The following is a 21365-nucleotide window of genomic DNA, read 5'->3' as shown; positions in this document are numbered from 1 at the left end:
TCTTTCTCTTGTTATCAACAAAGTTGTTCCCAAGACAATATACATTACTGCAGTGGTCACCAACCGGTCATTCTCCAAGGCATTCCTAGTCGATTGCCAAACATTTCTGTAAAAAAAACCAACAATAAAGCCTTGTGTTCCATGACTAGAGAGAGACTGTCAACGAATACAGCAGAGAGTTGCCGTTTTCATGAGTTCATGTTTAAGTTTTCACTCAGTCAACTGTCAACACTTTGTATTCAACACTTTTATAACCCATAAAATTAGCTTCTCCACTCGCTCTGCAACCAGCAGCTGTAATGAATGAGTAGAAAAGTGTATCTATAGGCTTGGGTTGTTATTATTATTAGCGGCTTGTGTCTTTTTTAATATAGAGGAATATTTCACTTTCTCTGTTCATAGGAGTAACAACATGAATTTGTGCATGAGGCAGAAGTAATGCGGTGCGACTCGAGTTTCACCATCAGCTGGAAGACGGTGTCCCTTTTTGGTCAGTGTCAGTGGAGGAAAGAGAGAGTGGAGGGATGTTGAGAGATGGACCCTCAGTCTGCTGCTCTCTCCCTCCGCTGAGACTGACCCTCAGTCTGCTGCTCTCTCCCTCCGCTGAGACTGACCCTCAGTCTGCTGCTCTCTCCCTCCGCTGAGACTGACCCTCAGTCTGCTGCTCTCTCCCTCCTCTGAGACTGACCCTCAGTCTGCTGCTCTCTCCCTCCTCTGAGACTGACCCTCAGTCTGCTGCTCTCTCCCTCCGCTGAGACTGACCCTCAGTCTGCTGCTCTCTCCCTCCTCTGAGACTGACCCTCAGTCTGCTGCTCTCTCCCTCCGCTGAGACTGACCATCAGGTGCGGGCACCATCAGCCCAGTAAAATAACAATAAAAAGTACATTATTTAAACGTGAGTCACTCAGCTGTGTCCTACAAGTAATACAACAACTGATCTATTACCGGTGTGATCATATTGCACATCTCAAATTTTGAAATACATATTTATTTAAATGGTCTGAACAATGCATTGGCAGGGCAATTCAAGCAAAGCCAATATGCAGTGGAAATGTATTGGGCCTATAGCCTACTGCACAAACATTATTGATACAGAACTGTTTTTAATTGGTTAATGTTGCAAAGGCTTACGTTTAAATCGGAGCGGTAAATCTCAGCTTGCATTTTGACTCAGAAAGTGATCTTGAGTCAGAAAAGGTTTGTGACCACTGCTTTACTGTACTTTGATTTTTGAGGAAGAGCCCTAGAGTACTAGAGTTCTAGAGTACTAGAGTTCTAGAGTACTAGAGTTCTAGAGTACCAGTTGTTCTAGAGTTCTAGAGTACTAGAGTTGTTCTAGAGTTCTAGAGTTGTTCTAGAGTACTAGAGTTGTTCTAGAGTACTAGAGTTGTTCGAGAGTACTAGAGTTGTTCTAGAGATCTAGAGTACTAGAGTTCTAGAGTACTGGAGTTGTTCTAGAGTTCTAGAGTACTAGAGTTGTTCTAGAGTACTAGAGTACTAGAGTTGTTCTAGAGTTCTAAAGTATTAGAGTTTTAGTAGAGTATAGTGACTTGTGAATACTGTTAATAATAAGGGACAATCAGGCTCACTTCTCTCTCTGCAGGCCCTCAATCTGCTCCGTGAGGACCCTCTCTTCCTGCTGCATGGTGGCCTGCTGCTGTTCTGTCAGCCCCGGCTCTGCCCTCTCCTCCTCTGCACTCTCCCCGTCCACCACCGGGAGCACTCTGGGGCTGAGGGGCGGGGAGGGCGTGTGGTGGCTGCTACCCCTCCGCAGGCGACCTTTGCCCTATAGGACACAGGACACAAAGCTAGTTAGGATAGAAGCTAGGCTATAAGATCGTCTAGACTAGGCTAGGTCATTAGATAGGATAGAAAGGCTAGGCTATTAGATAGGCTAAGCTATTAGGCTAGGCTAGGCTATTAGGCTAGGCTACAATGGGCTATTAGATAGTTAGGATAGAGGCTGATCTAATGGTTCACATCGGACTCAGTGTCATGATTATTGTTTCTACTAATGACACATACACAGTGGAGACAGCCTGAGACATGAGTGTTCAATATGGCTGGACAGAAAACTCAATGTGTGACATAGTTGACGAGGGTCATTTATACTGTGATAGGGTTGACGAGGGTCATTTATACTGTGATACGGTTGACGAGGGTCATTTATACTGTGATACGGTTGACGAGGCTCATTTATACTGTGATACGGTTGACGAGGGTCATTTATACAGTGATACGGTTGACGAGGGTCATTTATACAGTGATACGGTTGACGAGGGTCACTTATACTGTGATACGGTTGACGAGGGTCATTTATACAGTGATACGGTTGACGAGGGTCATTTATACTGTGATATGGTTGACGAGGGTCATTTATACAGTGATGTGCATATTTTTCTTGACTATTTCTATGCAGCGTTATGACAAAGCTACTTCACGAGTGTTATAAAACCAACAAACTGTAGTGGACACGCATACAGACATGCACGCACACACTGGCATGACCTTTTGACCTGTGTTAGGCTGAGTGAAGCAAAAACATATATATTTTTTAAAAACATGTTGTGTTAGCCTTGGGGTTTGGTTTGGTCGGGATGCAACATTTCAAAACAGAAATTAAACAAAGCATGATAACAGAAACCAACCACTGCTCCGCCTATCTGTCCAACGAACCAACCACCGCTCTGCCTATCTGTCCAACAAACCAACCGACGCTCTGCCCATCTATCCAACGAATCAACCACTACTCTGCCTATCTGTCCAACAAACCAACCACCGCTCTGCCTATATGTCCAACGAACCAACCACCGCTCTGCCTATTTGTCCAACGAACCAACCACTGCTCTGCCTATCTGTCCAACAAACCAACCACTGCTCTGCATATCTGTCCAATGAACCAACCACTGCTCTGCCTATCTGTCCAACGAACCAACTACTGCTCTGCCCATCTGTCCAACAAACCAACCACTGCTCTACCTATCTATCCAACAAACCAACCACTGCTCTGCCAATCTGTCCAACGAACCAACCACAGATCTCATTGTTAACAGACACTAAGCACTCCTCTGCCTATCTGTCCAATGAACCAACCACAGCTCTCATTTCGCTCACATGACCTAGTAATGACCGTTGACAGTCATAATACATTCATCATAGAACTGTTTGAATTAACACATAATAAATTAAAGGTTGATATTTATTACAAATCAATGGTGTCATCGGTGTGGAGATAGTGCATTCGCAAAGTATTCAGACCCCTTGACTTTTTCCACATTTTGTTACATTACAGCCTTATTCTAAAATTGATGACATTTTTTTGCTCTCATCAATATACGCACACACAATACCGCATCATATATTTTATTTTTCATTTTTTTTATTTCACCTTTATTTAACCAGGTAGGCCAGTTGAGAACAAGTTCTCATTTACAACTCCGACCTGGCCAAGGTAAAGCAAAGCAGTTCGACACATACAACAACACAGAGTTACACATGGAATAAACAAACATACCGTCAATAATACAGTAGAAAAAGTCTAAATACAATGTGTGCAAATGAGGTGGGACAAGGGAGGTAAGGTAATAAATAGGGAATGGTGGCAAAGTAATGACAAATTAGCAATTAAACACTGGAATGATAGATGTGCAGAAGATGAATGTGCAAGTAGAGATACTGGGGTGCAAAGGAGCAAGATAAATAAATAAATACAGTATGGGGATGAGGTAGTTGGATGGGCTATTTACAGATGGGCTATTTACAGTGTCCCAGAACCTTTTTAAGTTTGTGCTACAGGATGCAAATTTCTGCTTGAAAAAACTAGCCTCAGCTTTCCTAACTGCTTGTGTATATTGGTTCCTGACTTCCTTGAAATGTTGCATGTCGTGGGGGCTACTCGATGCTAATGCAAAATGCCACAAGATGTTTTTGTGCTGGTCAAGGGCAGTCAGGTCTGGAGAGAATAAAGGGCTATATCTGTTCCTGGTTCTACATTTTTGAATGGGGCATGCTTACTTAAGATGGTGAGGAAGGCACTTTGAAAGAATAATCAGGCATCCTCTACTGACGGGATGAGGTCAATATCCTTCCAGGATACCCGGGCCAAGTTGATTAGAAAGGCCTGCTCGCTGAAGTGTTTTAGGGAGCGTTTGACAGTGATGAGGGGTGGTCGTTTGACCACAGACCCATTACAGATGCAGGCAATGAGGCAGTGATCGCTGAGATCTTGGTTGAAAACAGCAGAAGTGTATTTGGAGGGCAAGTTGCTTAGGATGATATCTATGAGGGTGCCCGTGTTTACGGATTTGGGGTTGTACCTGATGGGTACATTTATAATTTGTGTGAGATTGAGGGCATCAAGCTTAGATTGTAGGATGGCCGGGGTGTTAAGCATGTCCCAGTTTAGGTCACCTAGCAGCATGAGCTCTGAAGATAGATGGGGGGCAATCAATTCACATATGAAGTCCAGGGCACAGCTGGGGACAGAGGGTGGTCTATATCAAGCGGCAATGGTTAGAGACTTGTTTCTGGAAAGGTGGATTTTTAAAAGTAGAAGCTCGAATTTTTTGGGTACAGACCTGGATAGTAAGACAGAACTCTGCAGGCTATCTCTGCAGTAGATTGCAACACCGCCCCCTTTGGCAGTTCTAGCTTGTCAGAAAATGTTATAGTTAGGGATGGAAATTTCAGGGTTTTTGGTGGTCCTCCTAAGCCAGGATTCAGACACGTCTAGGACATCCAGGTTGGCAGAGTGTGCTAAACCAGTGAATGAAACAAACTTAGGGAGGAGGCTTCTAATGTTAACATGCATGAAAATAATGTCAAAGCAAAAACAGGTTTTTAGAAATGTTTTTTAACACCAGTCTCAACGTCAACAGTGAAGAGGCGACTCCAGGATGCTGGTCTTCTAAGCAGAGATGCAAAGAAAAAGCCATCTCTCAGACTGGCCAATAAAAAGAAAAGATTAAGATGGGCAAAAGAATACAGACACTGGACAGAGGAACTCTGACTAGAAGGCCAGCATCCCGGAGTCGCATCTTCACTGTTGACGTTGAGACTGGTGTTTTACGGGTACTATTTAATGAAGCTGCCAGTTGAGGACTTTTGAGGCGTCTGTTTCTCAAACTAGACACTAATGTACTTTTCCTCTTGCTCAGTTGTGCACCGGGGCCTCCCACGCCTCTTTCTATTCTGGTTAGAGACAGTTTACGCTGTTCTGTGAAGGGAGTAGGACACAGAGTTGTACGAGATCTTCAGTTTCTTGGCAATTTCTCGCATGGAATAGCATTATTTTCTCAGAACAAGAATAGACTGATGAGTTTCAGAAGAAAGTTATTTGTTTCTGGCTATTTTGAGCCTGTAATCGAACCCACAAATTCTGATGCTCCAGATACTCAACTCGTCTAAAGAAGGCCAGTTTTATTGCATCTTTAATCAGAACAACAGTTTTCAGCTATGCTAACATAATTGCAAAAGGGTTTTCTCATGACCAATTAGACTTTTAAAATGATAAACTTGGATTAGCTAACACAACGTGCCATTAGAACACAGGAGTGATGGTTGCTGATAATGGGCCTCTGTACGCCTATGTAGATATTCCCTTTCCGTTTCCAGTTTCAATAGTCATTAACAATGTCTACACTGTATTTCTGATCAATGTGATGCTATTTTAATGGGCAAAAAATTTGCTTTTCTTTCAAAAACAAGGACATTTCTACGTGACCCCTTAACTTTTGAATGGTACTGTAAGTATTCAGACCCTTTACTCAGTACTCTGTTGCAGCACCTTTGGCAGCGATTACAGCTTTGAGTCTTCTTGAGTATGACGCTACAAGCTTGGCACACCTGTATTTGGGAAGTTTCTCTCATTCTTCTCTGCAGATCCTCTCAAACTCTGTCAGGTTGGATGTGGAGCATCGTTGCACAGCTATTTTCAGGTCTCTCCAAAGATGTTTAATCGGGTTCAAGTCCGGGCTCTGGCTGGGCCACTAAAGGACATTCAGAGACTCGTCCCGAAGCCAATTGGCTATGTGCTTAGGGTCGTCGACCTGTTGGAAGGTGAACCTTCGCCCCAGTCTGAGGTCCTGAGCACTCTGGATCTCTGTACTTTTCTCCGTTCATCTTTCCCTCGATCCTGACTAGTCTCCCAGGCCCTGCCTTTGAAAACCATCCCCACAGCATGATGCTGCCACCCCCATGCTTGAACGTAGGGATGGTGCCCGGTTTCCACCAGAAGTGACGCTTGGCATTCAAGACAAAGTGTTCGATCTTGGTTTCATCAGACCAGAGATGATTGTTTCTCATGGTCTGAGAATCTTTTAAGTGCCTTTTGACAAACTCAACGCGGGCTGTCATGTGCCTTTTACAGAGGAGTGGCTTCCATCTGGCCACTCTATCATAAAGGCCTGATTGGTGGAGTGCTGCAGAGATGGTCTTTTTTTATGTGCAAAAATGTAAAAAAAAAAAAAGGTTTTACTCATTGTGGGGTATTGTGATGTCATTATGGGGTATTGTGATGTCATTGTGGGGTATTGTGATGTCATTGTGGGGTATTTTGATGTCATTATGGGGTATTGTGATGTCATTGTGGGGTATTGTGATGTCATTGTGGGGTATTTTGATGTCATTATGGGGTATTGTGATGTCATTGTGGGGTATTGTGATGTCATTATGGGGTATTGTGATGTCATTATGGGGTATTGTGATGTCATTGTGGGGTATTGTGATGTCATTGTGGGGTATTGTGATGTCATTATGGGGTATTGTGATGTCATTGTGGGGTATTTTGATGTCATTGTGGGGTATTGTGATGTCATTATGGGGTATTGTGATGTCATTGTGGGGTATTGTGATGTCATTATGGGGTATTGTGTGAAGATTAAGTAAAACTTTTATTTTATCAATTTTAGAATAATAAAGCTGTAACGTAACAAAATGTGGAAAGAGGGAAGGAGACTGAATAGTTTCTGAACGCATTGTACGTGACAAGCTGAGTATGACACAAAGACAATGTTCTGTGGAAAATAAATATAAAGAGAAAGGGAGGATGAAGACAGACAGAGGGACAGCGAGAAGGAGAGAGAGAGCGAGAGAGAGAGAGAAGGGAGAGCGGGGACATAGAGGAGGGAGAGGGAGAAGAAGGGAGAGAGGGGAGGGAGAAAGAGAGGAGATTGAGAGAGCGAGAAGGAGGGAGAGAGAGGTGGGAGAGGAGATTGAGAGAGGACAGAGAGGAGGGAAAGAGAGAAGGACAGTGAGAGAGGACGGAGATAGAGGAAGGAGAGGAGATTGAGAGAGGACAGAGAGGAGGGAAAGAGAGAAGGACAGTGAGAGAGAAAAAAAAGAAGAGATGGCATTGTGAGGGTATGCAGAATTGACTGTCAGCACCACAGATAAATGGGCTAACAGGACTGGTTGATTGACAGCGCCACAGACAAATGGGCTAACAGGACTGGTTGATTGACAGCGCCACAGACAAATGGGCTAACAGGACTGGGTGTGGTCACATGGAGTATATACTAAGAATACATACCGGAGTGGTCGTGCGGGTTATGCCAATAAACTTAACAGCGATTAGTACAGGTTTCTGGAGTGGGGTGAGGGGAGAATAGGGTTAGAGTGGGTAACCTTTGTTGGAGGACATTACATTGTGTGAGAGGAATTAAGGGTTAAAGGTTTAAAGTCAACCACTGGAAGACAGAGAGGGAGGTCTATGATGACCTCAGTCAGAGGGTAAGGTTACATTTCTCCTCACACGAGACCCCTGGGTCGTGTTCATTAGGTTATGCGACAGAAAACGCTTTAAAACATTTTGCAATGAAAATGAGCCCCTCTTATTGGACAAGTCCAGAAAGTCCCTCCAATTTTCTGTCTGTTTTTTTCCATTTGATCCCTAATGAATACAACCCCCTGTTGTCCTAGTGCCTTACCATGGACTTCCTGATGTGTGTCAGTCTGCTCTTGGCCTTGTTCTCAGCAAACTCCAGACTGTTGATGTCCTTCAGTCTGGCCCTGTACTTATTCATCTGTTCTCCGATGATCAGCTCCACACACCTAGAGGAGCACAGGCAGAATGAGTCAGCTCCTCACACCTAGAGGAGCACAGGCAGAATGAGTCAGCTCCTCACACCTAGAGGAGCACAGGCAGAATGAGTCAGCTCCTCACACCTGGAGGAGCACAGGCAGAATGAGTCAGCTCCTCACACCTGGAGGAGCACAGGCAGAATGAGTCAGCTCCTCACACCTAGAGGAGGAAAGGCAGAATGAGTCAGCTCCTAGAGGAGGACAGGCAGATTGAGTCAGCTCCTCACATCTAGAGGAGGACAGGCAGAATGAGTCAGCTCCTAGAGGATGACAGGCAGAATGAGTCAGCTCCACACACCTAGAGGAGGACAGGCAGAATGAGTCAGCTCCTAGAGGATGACAGGCAGAATGAGTCAGCTCCTAGAGGAGGACAGGCAGAATGAGTCAGCTCCTAGAGGAGGACAGGCAGAATGAGTCAGCTCCTAGAGGAGGACAGGCAGAATGAGTCAGCTCCTCACATCTAGAGGAGGACAGGCAGAATGAGTCAGCTCCTAGAGGAGGACAGGCAGAATGAGTCAGCTCCTAGAGGAGGACAGGCAGAATGAGTCAGCTCCTAGAGGAGGACAGCCAGAATAGGTCAGCATTTCACACCTAGAGGATGACAGGCAGAATGAGTCAGCTCCTAGAGGATGACAGGCAGAATGAGTCAGCTCCACACACCTAGAGGAGGACATGGCAGAATGAGTCAGCTCCTAGAGGAGGACAGGCAGAATGAGTCAGCTCCTCACATCTAGAGGAGGACAGGCAGAATGAGTCAGCTCCACACACCTAGAGGAGCACAGGCAGAATGAGTCAGCTCCACACACCTAGAGGAGGACAGGCAGAATGAGTCAGCTCCACACACCTAGAGGAGCACAGGCAGAATGAGTCAGCTCCACACACCTAGAGGAGGACAGGCAGAATGAGTCAGCTCCACACACCTAGAGGAGGACATGGCAGAATGAGTCAGCTCCTAGAGGAGGACAGGCAGAATGAGTCAGCTCCTCACATCTAGAGGAGGACAGGCAGAATGAGTCAGCTCCACACACCTAGAGGAGGACATGGCAGAATGAGTCAGCTCCTAGAGGAGGACAGGCAGAATAAGTTAGCTCCTAGAGGAGGACAGGCAGAATAAGTTAGCTCCTAGAGGAGGACAGGCAGAATGAGTCAGCTCCTGAGGAGGACAGGCAGAATAAGTTAGCTCCTAGAGGAGTACAGGCAGAATAGGTCAGCATTTCACACCTAGTGGAGGACAGGCAGAATGAGTCAGCTCCTGAGGAGTACAGGCAGAATGAGCAACCAGTGAATAAGGTGACTTCTGTTGCTCAATCTATAATTTAGAAATTATTATTGATATTGTCTTATAGGAACTGATTGCAGTCTGAGGGGATCTGCAACAGAAATAACACTCACTCATCTGATGAATTAAAGCTATTGAGGTACGTCCGTTGTCACTTCCATTGTTTACACAGTTGCAACTATTCGGGTTATCAAGAGTAGTTTAAGGCCCAGTTCTCTGTGACATTTTAGAGACACATTTGCATCCTGTAAGCCCACACACACACACACACACACACACACACACACACACACACACACACACACACACACACACACACACACACACACACACAGCACAAAGGAGAATGAACATTGAGAGAGAATTGACATTGACCAAGGAAAAGAAGAATAAGAACAAAAATAAATACATTTGAACTGGAATTTACAAAAAATAATAATTAAAGGTTAAATATGTTAAATATTGAAGGGTGAAAGCATTGGGCAATGCATTGGGAAAAACCAAGGGAGATAGTAAATGATGATTGAAGTAATGCAGTTAAATGGTTAACAATGTTATAATGTTGTTTGCTTTAAGGTATGATGCATATAGACTTTGTTTAACCTTAGAGGAACACAGCCTTAGGAGGTTGATAATGAAAGTTTACTGTACAATGTTATAATGTTGTTGGCTTTAATGTATGATGCATATAGACTATGTTTGTTAAGCTTGGAGGAACACGGCCTTAGGGCGTGTAGGAGGTTGATAATGAAAGGTTACAATGTTGAAATGATGAAAGGTTTAAGTTGGTGAAGATTTAAGTTGGTGAAAGTTTAAGTTGGTGAAGGATTAAGTTGGTGAAGGTTTAAGTTGGTGAAGGTTTAAGTTGGTGAAGGTTTAAGATGGTGAAGGTTTAAGATGGTGAAGGTTTAAGATGGTGAAAGTTTAAGATGGTGAAGGTTTAAGTTGGTGAAGGTTTAAGTTGGTGAAGATTTAAGTTGGTGAAAGTTTAAGTTGGTGAAGGATTAAGTTGGTGAAGGTTTAAGTTGGTGAAAGTTTAAGTTGGTGAAGGTTTAAGATGGTGAAGGTTTAAGATGGTGAAGGTTTAAGTTGGTGAACGTTTAAGTTGGTGAAGGTTTAAGTTGGTGAACGTTTAAGTTGGTGAACGTTTAAGTTGGTGAAGATTTAAGTTGGTGAAAGTTTAAGTTGGTGAAGGTTTAAGTTGGTGAAGGTTTAAGATGGTGAAGGTTTAAGATGGTGAAGGTTTCAGATGGTGAAGGTTTAAGTTGGTGAAGGTTTAAGTTGGTGAAGGTTTAAGTTGGTGAACGTTTAAGATGGTGAAGGTTTAAGTTGGTGAAGGTTTAAGTTGGTGAAGGTTTAAGATGTAATGGGAGTTAATACGTTGCGTTGGAGTAGCATTATAATAGAGCCAAGTAGTAAATGGCAATGTTTTAAAAGTTATTGATAATGGAATGTACTAAATTGTGCTAGCTTGCATAGGAAATTCCGTGGTCAGAGCGGCCAGGATTAGGCATCCTGTCAAGGCGGGCATACTGCGAAAGAGAACATCCTGTCTAACAGGGTGTTAACCACTGAATGCGTCATCGGAGATGGTGTAAACCACAATGAGAAAGGAAGATCGAGGGTATAAAAGGGGAAGAACCCGTCAACTGCTGGAACAAGATTTTTTGCTTTAGCTTTTTAACTTACAATAATTTTTTGACTTTCCTTATTATACTTATATTTACATTTTTATTGTATGCAGTTAAAGTAAACATCTAGGAGGAATCCTTAAGAATACCTCATTGATATTAAAGAAGTCTCGAGGTATTGCTCTCCTGAGGTAGAGTACCTCATAACACCACACAATCTACCAAGAGAGTTCTCATCTATATTATTCGTAGCCGTCTATTTACCACCACAAACCAATGCTGACACTAAGTCCGCACTCAACGAGATGTATAAGCCTATAAGCAAACTAGAAAATGCTCACACAGAAGTGGCGCTCCTAGTGGCCGGGGACTTTAATGCAGGCAAACTTAAATCCATTTCACCTCATTTCTACCAGCACGTCACATGTGCAACCAGAGAAAAAAAACCCTCAAGATCACATTTACTCCACACACAGAGACGCATGCACCCTCGATTTGGCAAATCTGACCATAACTCTATCCTCCTGATTCCTGCTTACAAGCAAAAACTAAAGCAGGAAGCACCAGTGATTTGCTTAATACGGAAGTGGTCAGATGACGCGGATGCTACGCTACAGAACTGTTTTGCTGGCACAGACTGGAATATGTTCTGGTATTCATCCAATGTCATTGAGGAGTATACCACCTCAGTCACCGGCTTCATCAATAAGTGCATTGACGACGTCGTTCCCACAGTGACCGTACGTACATATCCCAACCAGAAGCTATGGATTACAGGCAACATCCTCATCAAGCTAAATGCTAGAGCTGCCACTTTCGAGGAGCGGGACACAAATCCGGACGCTTATAAGAAATCCCGCTACGCCCTCAGATTAACCATCAAACAGGCAAAGCGTCAATACAGGATTAAGACTGAATCCTGCTACACCAGCTCTGACGCTCGTTGGATGTGGCAGGGCCTGAAAACTATTACAGATACAAAGGGAAACCGAGCCGCGAGCTGCCCAGTGACACGAGCCTACCAGACAAGCTAAATGCCTTTTACGCTCGCTTCAAGGCAAGCAACACTGACGCATGCATGAGAGCACCATCTGTTCCGGACGACCGTGTGATCATGCTCTCCGTAGCGGATGTGAGCAAGACCTTTAAACAGGTCAACATTCACAAGGACGCAGGGGCAGACGGATTACCAGGACGTGTACTAATAGCATGTGTAGACCAACTGGCCAAGTGTCTTCACTGACATTTTCAACATCTCCCTGACTGAGTCTGTAATACCTACATGTTTCAAGTAGACCACCATAGTCCCAGTGCCCAAGGAAGCGATGGTAACCTGCCTAAATGACTACTGCCTCGTAGCAGTCATGTCGGTAACCATGAAGTGCTTTGAAAGGCTGGTCATGGCTCACATCAACAGCAACCTCCCGGAAACCCTAGACCCACTCCAATTCGCATACCACTCCAACAGATCCACAGACGACACAATCTCAATCGCACTCCACACTGGAAGGTGGGAACACCTTTGTGAGAATGCTGTTCATTGACTAGAGCTCAGCGTTCAACACCATAGTGCCCACAAAGCACATCACTAAACTAAGGACCCTGGGACTAAACACCAACCTCTGCAACTGGATCCTGGACTTCCTGACGGGTCACCCCCAGGTGGTAAGGGTAGTTAACAACACATCTGCCAACCTGATCATTAACACTGGGGCCCCTCAGGGGTGCGTGCTTAGTCCCTTCCTGTACTCCCTGTTCACCCACGACACAACAGTGGTAGGCCGGATCATTGACAACGATGAGACAGCCTATAGGGAGGAGGTCTGAGACCTGGCAGTGTGGTGCCAGGACAACAACATGTTGTCCATGTGAGCAAGACAAAGGAGCTGATCGTGGACTACAGGAAAAGGCGGACCAAACAGCCCCCCATTAACATCAACGGGCTGTAGTGGAGCGGGTCGAGAGTTTCAAGTTCCTTGGTGTCCACATCACCAACGATCTATCATGGTCCAAACACACCAAGACAGTCGTGAAGAGGGCACAACAAAACCTTTTTCCCTTCAGGAGACTGAAAAGACTTGGCATGGGTCCCCAAATCCTCAAAAAGTTATACAGCTGCATCATCGAGAGCATCCTGACCGGTTCAATTACTGCCTGGTATGACAACAGCTCGGCATCTGACCATAAGGAGCTACAGATGGTAGTGCGTACGGCCCAGTACATCACTGGGGCTAAGCTGCCTGCCATCCAGGACCTCTACACCAGGCGGTGTCAGAGGAAGGCCCAAGTCAAAGACTGTTCTCTCTGTTACGGCACGGCAAGCGGTACCGTAGCGCCAAGTCTAGGTCCAAAAGGCTCCTTAACAGTGTCTAATCCCAAGCCATAAGACTGCTGAACAATGAATCAAATGGCCACCGGACTATTTACACTGACACCCCTTCCTCCATATTATCTATGCATAGTCACTTTACCCCTACCGACATGTACAAACTACATTGACTAACCCGCACATTGACTCGGTAGCGGTACCCCCTGTACATAGCCTTGTTAATGTTATTATATTGTGTTACTTTTGTATTATTTATTTTTAGTAAATATTTTCGTAACTCTTTCTTGAACTGCATTGTTGGTTAAGGGCTTGTAAGTAAGCATTTTCACGGTAAAGGTACACACGTTGTTGTATTTGGCGCCTGTGACATATACAATTTGATTTGATAGTGTGTTTTTAGACAACGTCTGAGGGGTGAGCCAAAAGAATTGTTGATAGAGTTGCAGATGGACCGTTAGATATTAAATATGGAAAATAAAACTGTTGATAGAGTTGCAGATGGATCGTTTGTTATTAAATATGGAAAATAAAACTGTTGATAGAGTTGCAGATGGATCGTTTGTTATTAAATATGTAAAATAAAACTCTTGATAGAGTTGCAGATGGATCGTTTCTTATTAAATATGTAAATAAAACTGTTGATAGAGTTGCAGATGGATCGTTTGTTATTAAATATGTAAATAAAACTGTTGATAGAGTTACAGATGGATCGTTTGTTATTAAATATGTAAATAAAACTGTTGATAGAGTTGCAGATGGATCGTTTATTAAATATGGAAAATAAAACTGTTGATAGAGTTGCAGATGGATCGTTTGTTATTAAATATGTAAAATTAAACTGTTGATAGAGTTGCAGATGGACTGTTTGTTATTAAATATGTAAATAAAACTGTTGATAGAGTTGCAGATGGATCGTTTGTTATTAAATATGGAAAATAAAACTCTTGATAGAGTTGCAGATGGATTGTTTGTTATTAAATATGTAAATAAAACTGTTGATAGAGTTGCAGATGGACCGTTTGTTATTAAATATGTAAATAAAACTGTTGATAGAGTTGCAGATGGATCGTTTGTTATTAAATATGTAAATAAAACTGTTGATAGAGTTGCAGATGGATCGTTTGTTATTAAATATGTAAATAAAACTGTTGATAGAGTTGCAGATGGATCGTTTATTAAATATGGAAAATAAAACTGTTGATAGAGTTGCAGATGGATCGTTTGTTATTAAATATGGAAAATAAAACTGTTGATAGAGTTGCAGATGGATCGTTTGTTATTAAATATGTAAATAAAACTGTTGATAGAGTTGCAGATGGATCGTTTGTTATTAAATATGTAAATAAAACTGTTGATAGAGTTGCAGATGGATCGTTTATTAAATATGGAAAATAAAACTGTTGATAGAGTTGCAGATGGATTGTTTGTTATTAAATATGTAAATAAAACTGTTGATAGAGTTGCAGATGGATCGTTTGTTATTAAATATGTAAATAAAACTGTTGATAGAGTTGCAGATGGATCGTTTGTTATTAAATATGTAAATAAAACTGTTGATAGAGTTGCAGATGGATCGTTTGTTATTAAATATGTAAAATAAAACTCTTGAAGAGTTGCAGATGGATCGTTTGTTATTAAATATGTAAAATAAAACTCTTGAAGAGTTGCAGATGGATCGTTTGTTATTAAATATGTAAATAAAACTGTTGATAGAGTTGCAGATGGATCGTTTGTTATTAAATATGGAAAATAAAACTGTTGATAGAGTTGCAGATGGATCATTTGTTATTAAATATGTAAAATAAAACTCTTGATAGAGTTGCAGATGGATCGTTTCTTATTAAATATGTAAATAAAACTGTTGATAGAGTTGCAGATGGATCGTTTGTTATTAAATATGTAAATAAAACTGTTGATAGAGTTGCAGATGGATCGTTTGTTATTAAATATGTAAATAAAACTGTTGATAGAGTTGCAGATGGATCGTTTATTAAATATGGAAAATAAAACTGTTGATAGAGTTGCAGATGGATCGTTTGTTATTAAATATGTAAAATAAAACTCTTGATAGAGTTGCAGATGGATCGTTTGTTATTAAATATGTAAATAAAACTGTTGATAGAGTTGCAGATGGATCGTTTGTTATTAAATATGGAAAATAAACTGTTGATAGAGTTGCAGATGGATCGTTTGTTATTAAATATGTAAAATAAAACTCTTGATAGAGTTGCAGATGGATTGTTTCTTATTAAATATGTAAATAAAACTGTTGATAGAGTTGCAGATGGATCGTGTGTTATTAAATATGTAAATAAAACTGTTGATAGAGTTGCAGATGGATCGTTTGTTATTAAATATGTAAATAAAACTGTTGATAGAGTTGCAGATGGATCGTTTGTTATTAAATATGGAAAATAAAACTGTTGATAGAGTTGCAGATGGATCGTTTGTTATTAAATATGGAAAATAAAACTGTTGATAGAGTTGCAGATGGATCGTTTGTTATTAAATATGTAAATAAAACTGTTGATAGAGTTGCAGATGGATCGTTTATTAAATATGGAAAATAAAACTGTTGATAGAGTTTCAGATGGATCGTTTGTTATTAAATATGTAAAATTAAACTGTTGATAGAGTTGCAGATGGATCGTTTATTAAATATGGAAAATAAAACTGTTGATAGAGTTGCAGATGGATCGTTTGTTATTAAATATGTAAAATTAAACTGTTGATAGAATTGCAGATGGATCGTTTGTTATTAAATATGTAAATAAAACTGTTGATAGAGTTGCAGATGGATCGTTTGTTATTAAATATGTAAAATAAAACTCTTGATAGAGTTGCAGATGGATCGTTTGTTATTAAATATGGAAAATAAAACTGTAATAGACCCCTAAAAAATATTTTGTTGGCATAGCAATAAGGGTTTAGTAGAGGGCACTGAAGGTGTCTATCAATTCAATGTACTGTCGATGGTTGCCTATCATTGATTGGTGATATTGATTGATTGATTTGTGATTCTTTTATGCCTGTTTCTGATATAAAAATAAAAAAAACTGCTTTATTGTTCTGAAACCCCATGTCATCAAAGAGTCATACACGTGCATGACGTTTTACTCTAGGTTTCTGAAAGAGACTGGATTCATTTAGGATTTTTTTTTTGCATCTGGTTAATTAGCCTATCAGGGACCAGATATCGGGGACCCGAGTGGCTGGGATAAAGTAACCTAACCTGAGGGACTCGACTTCGGGGATAGCCCACTCTACTGTAAGGCCATTAATGTTGAGTTTGAGGAACAGTCCCTGTATCCAGGCTCAGTGGTAGAGCAGAGCGGCATCGATCAGATCTGTAGGGGCAAGAAATAACCTTGACCTTAACACTGATAGCAACAACAACCACAGCAGAGAAGTTGGCTGTGTCTACAGCTGTCGCAATAGAGAGACAGAGAGAGAGACAGATAGACAGACAGAGGTTGTTTACTATGACTCTGGTCCTGGAGTTCTGCCTTCCAGAACCAGGAACGACGAGCCCTGTGTGAGAAGCACCATGAGGGAGTCTTACGCGGTGGTCTTGCCGATGTCCTGGACACTCTGCAGGGGGTCGATGGTGTCGGGGCAGCGGAGGATGCAGGGGGCGAACACGATGGCTAGGGCATTGGCCGACATACGGTTGGTGTCTTCCTGAAGGGCGATCCTGGAGGACCACACACACACACACACACGTCAGAGGGGGTCGCAAAAAACCTGTAGAAAACTGTCAAATAGTTTCCTCAATGTCAAAACTGGTATGCAGTGGATGCCAACTTCCCTCCACTCTCCCACACTGCCCGCCATTTAGAATCATTGGTGTATCATTGACTGGAGGGAGTTTATGCACACTTTGGGAGAAGGGTGGAGAATTGGGACGCAGCCAGTGAGAGGACATCCTGTTTCCTATGAGACCCACTCACCTGACCAGGTGGAAGATGAGGCGCTCCAGGGTACTCAGGTGGGTTCTGCTGAGCAGGTCGATCACAGAGTACACCCCTCGGATTACCTCCTTCTGGTCTGGCTGGCCTGCATGGGGGACACCCCCCCCAAAGAAATACAATTACTTCCTGCTTTTACTTCCTGCTTTTATTTCCTGCTTCACTCCCATGGGGACACAGACCTTATATCTTTATAATATATTATATATATAGATTTATACAGCGCATTTGGAAAGTATTGTTTTAAATAAATTTGCTAAAATAAAAATAAAAACTGTTTTCGCTTTGTCCTTTTGGGGTATTGTGTGTAGATTGATGAGGAATTTATATTTATTTAATACATGGTAGAATAAGGCTGTAACGAAAAAGTTAAGAGGTCTGAACAAAACAATTAAAATTTGATTGGTCACATACACATATTTAGCAGATTTTATTGCGGATGTAGCGAAATGGAGTGATGCATCAGATGACTAGGCCTCCACAATCACAAATGAGTAGGGACAGTACAGACTACTAGTCAAAAGTTTGGACACACCTCCTCATTCAAGGGTTTTTATTTGTTTTTGCTATATTCTACATTGTATAATAATAGTTAAGACATCAAAACTATGAAATAACACGTATGGAATCATGTAGTAACCCAAAAAATGTTAAACAAATCAAAATATATTTTATATCTTAGTTTCTTCAAAGTAGCCACCGTTTGCCTTGATGACAGCTTTGCTCACTCTTGGCATTCTCTCAACCAGCTTCATAAGGAATGCTTTTCCAACAGTCTTGAAGGAGTTCCCACATATGCTGAGCACTTGTTGGCTGCTTTCCTTTCACTCTGCGGTCCAACTCATCCCAAACCATCTCAAATGGGTTGACGTTGGGTGATTGTGGAGGCCAGGTCATCTGATGGAGCACTCCGTCACTCTCCTTGGTCAAGTAGCCCTTACACAGCCTGGAGGTGTGTTTTGGGTCACTGTCCTGTTGATTACAAATGATAGTCCCACTAAGAGCAAACCAGATGGGAAGGCGTTTCGCTACAGAATGCTGTGGTAGCCATGCTGGTTAAATGTGCCTTGAATTCTAAATAAATCACTGACAGTGTCATCAACAAAGCACCCCCACACCACCACCTCCATGCTTCATGGTGGGAACCACACATGCGGAGATCATCCGTTCACATACTCTGCGTCTCACAAAGACACAGCGGTTGTAACCCAAAATCTCAAATTTGGACTTATAAGACCCAGGGACAGATTTCCACCAGTCAAATTTACATTGCTCGTGTTTTTTGGCCCAAGCAAGTCTCTTCTTCTTATTGGTGTCCTTTAGTAGTAGTTCCTGTGCAGCAATTTGACCACGAAGGCCTGATTCCCATAGTCTTCTCTGAACAGTTGATGTTGAGATGTGTCTGTTACTTGAACTCTGTGAAGTATTTATTTGAGCTGCAATCTAAGGTGCAGCTAACTCTAATAACCGTATCCTCTGCAGCAGAGGTAACTCTGGGTCTTCCTTTCCTGTGGCGGTCCTCATGAGAGCCAGTTTCATCATAGTTATTGATGGTTTTTGCGACTGCACTTGAAGAAACTTTCAGAGTTCTTGAAATGTTCTGCATTGATTGACCTTCATGTCTCAAAGTAATAATGGACTGTCGTTTCGCTTTGCTTATTTGAGCTGTTCTTGCCATAATATGGACTTGGTCTTTTACCAAATAGGGATATCTTCTGTATACCACCCCTACCTTGTCACAACACAACTGACTGGCTCAAACGCATTAAGAAGGAAAGAAATTCCACAAACTAACTTTTAACAAAGCACACCTGTTAATTGAAATGCATTCCAGGTCATTCCACCTCATGAAGCTGGTTGAGAGAATGCCAAGAGTGTACAAAGCTGTCATCAAGGCAAAGGGTGGCTACTTTGATGAATCTCAAATATAAAATCTATTTTGATTTGTTTAACACCTATTTGGGTTACTACATGATTCCATATGTGTTATTTCATAGTTTTGATATCTTCACTATTACTCTACAATGTAGAAAGTAGTAAAAAAAAAATTTAAAAAAACTTGAATGAGTAGGTTTGTCCAAACTTTTGACTGGTACTGTGTATATATATATCATTCAGTCATTTTGACTGAATCAATGTATGTATATATATATATATATATATATATATATATATATATATATATATATATATATATATATATATATATACAGTGCCTTGCGAAAGTATTCGGCCCCCTTGAACTTTGCGACCTTTTGCCACATTTCAGGCTTCAAACATAAAGATATAAAACTGTATTTTTTTGTGAAGAATCAACAACAAGTGGGACACAATCATGAAGTGGAACGACATTTATTGGATATTTCAAACTTTTTTAACAAATCAAAAACTGAAAAATTGGGCGTGCATTGTAACAGAATAACAAGGTGCATACTTATGACCCCAGCTCTTACCCATTGCCCGGAGGAACTCCTCGTACAGTTCAAAGGTCATCAGAGGGTTGGGTAGGTCACGGAGCCATTGTTTGAGCACGCCGGCGATGACGTGGATGTTGTAGTCGTCCAGGTTCATGCTGCTCACATCTTAAGTAGGACAGGAAGAGAGTAGAAGAGGAAGAGAGTAGGAGAGGAAGAGAGCAGGACAGGAAGAGAGTAGGACAGGAAGAGAGCAGGACAGGAAGAGAGCAGGACAAGAAGAGAGTATGACAGGAAGAGAGTAGAGGAGGAAGAGAGCAAGACAAGAAGAGAGTAGAGGAGGAAGAGAGTAGGACAGGAAGAGAGTAGGACAGGAAGAGAGTAGAGGATGAAGAGAGTAGGACAGGAAGAGAGTAGGACATGAAGAGAGTAGAGGAGGAAGAGAGTAGGACAGGAAGAGAGTAGGACAGGAAGAGAGTAGAGGATGAAGAGAGTAGGAGAGGAAGAGAGCAGGACAGGAAGAGAGCAGGACAAGAAGAGAGTAGGACAGGAAGAGAGTAGAGGAGGAAGAGAGCAAGACAAGAAGAGAGTAGAGGAGGAAGAGAGTAGGACAGGAAGAGAGTAGGACAGGAAGAGAGTAGAGGATGAAGAGAGTAGGACAGGAAGAGAGTAGGACAGGAAGAGAGTAGAGCAGGAAGAGAGTATGACAGGAAGAGAGTAGGACAGGAAGAGAGTAGAGGAGGAAGAGAGTAGGACAGGAAGAGAGTAGGACAGGAAGAGAGTAGAGCAGGAAGAGAGTAGAGCAGGAAGAGAGTAGAACAGGAAGAGAGTAGGACAGGAAGAGAGTAGGACAGGAAGAGCGTAGGACAGGAAGAGAGTAGAACAGGAAGAGAGTAGAGCAGGAAGAGAGCAGGACAGGAAGAGAGCAGGACAGGAAGAGAGTAGGACAGGAAGAGAGTAGGACAGGAAGAGAGTAGGACAGGAAGAGAGTAGAGCAGGAAGAGAGTATGACAGGAAGAGAGTAGAGCAGGAAGAGAGTAGGACAGGAAGAGAGTAGGACAGGAAGAGAGTAGGACAGGAAGAGCGTAGGACAGGAAGAGAGTAGAGCAGGAAGAGAGTAGGACAGGAAGAGAGCAGGACAGGAAGAGAGCAGGGCAGGAAGAGAGTAGTACAGGAAGAGAGTAGGACAGGAAGAGAGTAGGACAGGAAGAGAGTAGAGCAGGAAGAGAGTAGGACAGGAAGAGAGTAGAGCAGGAAGAGATTATGACAGGAAGAGAGTAGAGGAGGAAGAGAGTAGGACAGGAAGAGAGTATGACAGGAAGAGAGTAGAACAGGAAGAGAGTAGAGCAGGAAGAGAGTAGAGCAGGAAGAGAGTATGACAGGAAGAGAGTAGAGCAGGAAGAGAGTAGGAGAGGGAATACTACAGTTAGATTGAACATTACAACTGACACAGTGCTTACGATCCGGTAGTGTGAATACCGTACAAATGGTGTCATGGCATCTTGTTTTGTACGGAGGGTTGACACTACTATTACAGCCTGTGTCAACAGTCTGTATCCATGCTAGGGAATGCAGTTTCAACACGGTCCTTGCCATCTGTCTCCTTACATTATCTAAACCAATCAGAAACCCTATAGAGCAGGTACCCTGACATTGTCTAAACCA

At 42.3% G+C, this 21365-nt stretch overlaps 1 protein-coding gene across 1 annotated transcript in view; it reads right to left on the bottom strand.

The window, feature by feature from the left end:
* Positions 1-21365, bottom strand: part of LOC139406371 (unconventional myosin-IXAb-like) — a 263450-nt gene that overhangs the window by 5754 nt on the left and 236331 nt on the right. Inside the window, exons 37-42 of the mRNA XM_071148904.1 lie at positions 19740-19868; positions 17269-17374; positions 16881-17012; positions 7926-8049; positions 7529-7582; positions 1590-1786 (exon numbers count right to left, since the gene is read on the bottom strand). Coding sequence (XP_071005005.1) covers positions 1590-1786; positions 7529-7582; positions 7926-8049; positions 16881-17012; positions 17269-17374; positions 19740-19868 — 742 coding nt within the window. The remainder of the gene's footprint in view (positions 1-1589; positions 1787-7528; positions 7583-7925; positions 8050-16880; positions 17013-17268; positions 17375-19739; positions 19869-21365) is intronic.

The sequence above is a fragment of the Oncorhynchus clarkii genome, chromosome 4 (assembly GCF_045791955.1).
Source record: "Oncorhynchus clarkii lewisi isolate Uvic-CL-2024 chromosome 4, UVic_Ocla_1.0, whole genome shotgun sequence".
In the NCBI taxonomy this organism is placed as follows: Eukaryota; Metazoa; Chordata; class Actinopteri; order Salmoniformes; family Salmonidae; genus Oncorhynchus; species Oncorhynchus clarkii.
The sequence above is the reverse complement of the archived record's forward strand: the minus strand, read 5'-3'. Positions and strand labels throughout refer to the sequence as shown.